We start from the raw sequence: 2,617 nt of genomic DNA, 5'->3' as shown, positions 1-2,617 counted from the left end.
CAATAAATTACTGTTAATAGATGGGGACAATGACACCATTTTAACATTTATAATGGATTTTGGATGATAAACATAAAAGCTTCCTCAACCCAGAACTGTCCTTTTTAGATTAGACAACTCAAAGAGTTTATTGTGAGCATAGTGTACTATACTGACATTATTATTATTATTATTATTATATAGTATCTACTACAAGTTTCAAACATATTAGTCTTCATTAATGCATGTTCATGTTAATGATTCTACATGATTTTCATCTGACTGTCAATTTCATCATACATTAAATATTCACAAACATTTGAGCCACATTTTGAAAACCTCCTATTCTCTTAATGGAAACAGTAGGTAACCACTGAATGTGTTGTGATTATTCTGATTATCTGATATCCGCCTGTTAGAAAAAAGTCTTACATAGACAACATCTCCAACCTCCATGAGCAACACAACTCCTTTAGAGGAGTTTACCACATTCTGAGCCTGATGAGCATGTGCCATAACTACAAGCTGTCCATTCTTAATAATACCTATAGTTGATGGAGTTGATTGACTAGCTGGACCATATAAAGAGATATGGAACATGTACACTCCTTTCAGTGGGGCTGTGAAAATACCTGAAGCGAATGACAAGAGATACAGAAATTAATCAGTTTGCTGTATGGTTATTCAATTTCCAAGCACATTCTCATTATTATAAGTTTTATGACTCCATTTCATTGATAATTACCTGTAATTGGGTTGTAAGCATTTCCTATGTTAGTGAAGACGTTCCTGTAGGTTAGTGTGATGTCAGTGGTAAAAGGACCAATATTTCCACTGCTAGATTGCATCAGTGCAGCTGAAAAAGCTATCTCTTTATCTGCAAGACAGAGAATGAAATACACCAACATGTTGATATATTACTATATTAATCAATGGATATACTGAAAAACATCTCTCAAGCAAACTGTCTCACCTCTATTGTCCTTTCTCAACTCCTCTACTTGACTCTGAGTAAGATTTGAGAGTGCTGTGAAGAAACATTATGTTAGATGGAGTTTACTGTAATAGCTGTATAAACTACATTTTTAACTACCACATGCATTGCATTGTTTGGTTTTTACTCTGGATCATTGATAAAACTGTGAATGTTTTGGTGAGGTACCATCATTTTTCTTGTTCAGCTCTTCCAGGAGGAACATCTGTTGTTCTGCAGCTTGCTCAGCTTCCCTCAGTCGTGTCTCAAAGGCTCGGTCGTTTGCTTTCTGCTCTGTAATCATTGCGGTCAGTTCTCTCAGTGCTGCATGGATGTCAGGAAAGCACAGATGACAGTTTTGCTGGCTGTCAGTTGAAGCTAGTTTCGGTCTTCCGTCCTCAGAGCTGAGCTGTTGACTGACCTCATTCTCATCTTCCTGCTGCTGTATGGAAAACACAGAAGAAAATCCCAACAGCAGCAGTGTACATATTAAACTCTTCATTCTTCACTGATGTTTGCTTCCAGCTCTTAGTTGATTGTCTCTCACAACCTCTCAAGTTCTTTTTATAGTGTGCTGATTTACTGTGTTTTGTACATGCTTTATATTTCTTCAGATAAAAAAGTAGTTAACTAAGTTAATTGTTAATCATGATAAAGGGATGTTCCGGGTTCAGTAGATGCTCTGCTCTGTCAGCAACAACATCTGAGACAATTTTGATCACAACAGGAAATAATTTTGGCTTGTCTCTCAGATTTAGCAGACCAAGACTCTTGAACCTTGGCCCTCTCAAAAAGTAAATAAGCCTAAAATCAGTCTAGCTTACTGTGTCCTCTTCAATAATACTGCATGTTTCCTCTGACAAGAAATCTCACAAGCAAACAAAAGTAATAAAATGTAAATGAAAAATGTAATTATTATGCAGAATTTAAGCAAATGCGCATGTTTGCTAGGTTAGTACATTTACAGACTGACCATTAAACCATTAAAGGTGCAATATGTAAGCATTTTGCAGTAAAATATCCTAAAACCACTAGACCAGTGTTATATATTTTGTTCACTTGAGTACTTACGATACCCCAAATGTTTCCAACTATTTGTAAATCGTGAGAAAATTGCAATTTTAACCAAGGCTCCGGGACGTGAGAGGAATCGCCGTTACCCTCGGTTTCCGGTTTTATTTTGTAGAAACCATGGAAACACCAAAGACGCTTTAATATTTACATGTTTTAATAGACAAGAGAACAACTGTTTGTTTTTATATAGCTCAACACTTTTATTCTTATTGTTTAAATCTAATTTTCTTGATTTTTTGCGAGTACCATGCTTTACCATGCCTCAGAGAAAAACACTATTTTGTCAAGTAGATAACATAGCATAATCAGATGCAGCTTTATTTTTAGTAACAGTAATACAGCATTTTCTCCATCATACGTTTTAAAATTAATTTCATGCCATTTATCAACACAAGCCATCCAGCATTTAATATGATATTCTAAAATCGATCTAGCTTACTGCAGTGTGTAACAGTGTCTCACAGCAGCCACCGAGCAAACGCACAGAGTAACGTTATAACATCATTTTCAACACACTCAAAAGTATCTAATATGATAAACAGAGCTGCGTTACCTCATACCCATGACCGGAAAAGCGGAAGCAGCGCCGGC

General features: G+C 36.0%; 1 protein-coding gene across 1 annotated transcript; it reads right to left on the bottom strand.

Moving 5' to 3' along the window:
* Window positions 1-201: 201 nt before the first annotated feature.
* Window positions 202-1,466, bottom strand: LOC125245734 (complement C1q-like protein 2). Its single transcript, XM_048156457.1, has 4 exons — window positions 1,142-1,466; window positions 953-1,006; window positions 725-856; window positions 202-611 (listed from the first exon to the last, which is right to left on the bottom strand). The coding sequence occupies exons 1-4, from the start codon at window positions 1,452-1,454 to the stop codon at window positions 322-324; spliced, it is 789 nt and encodes a 262-aa protein (XP_048012414.1). The 5' UTR covers window positions 1,455-1,466; the 3' UTR covers window positions 202-321.
* Between the last annotated feature and the right edge of the window lie 1,151 nt (window positions 1,467-2,617).

This window comes from Megalobrama amblycephala, linkage group LG14 (assembly GCF_018812025.1).
Source record: "Megalobrama amblycephala isolate DHTTF-2021 linkage group LG14, ASM1881202v1, whole genome shotgun sequence".
Lineage (NCBI taxonomy): Eukaryota > Metazoa > Chordata > Actinopteri > Cypriniformes > Xenocyprididae > Megalobrama > Megalobrama amblycephala.
Note: the sequence above shows the minus strand (reverse complement) of the source record. Positions and strands in the feature narration are given on the sequence as shown.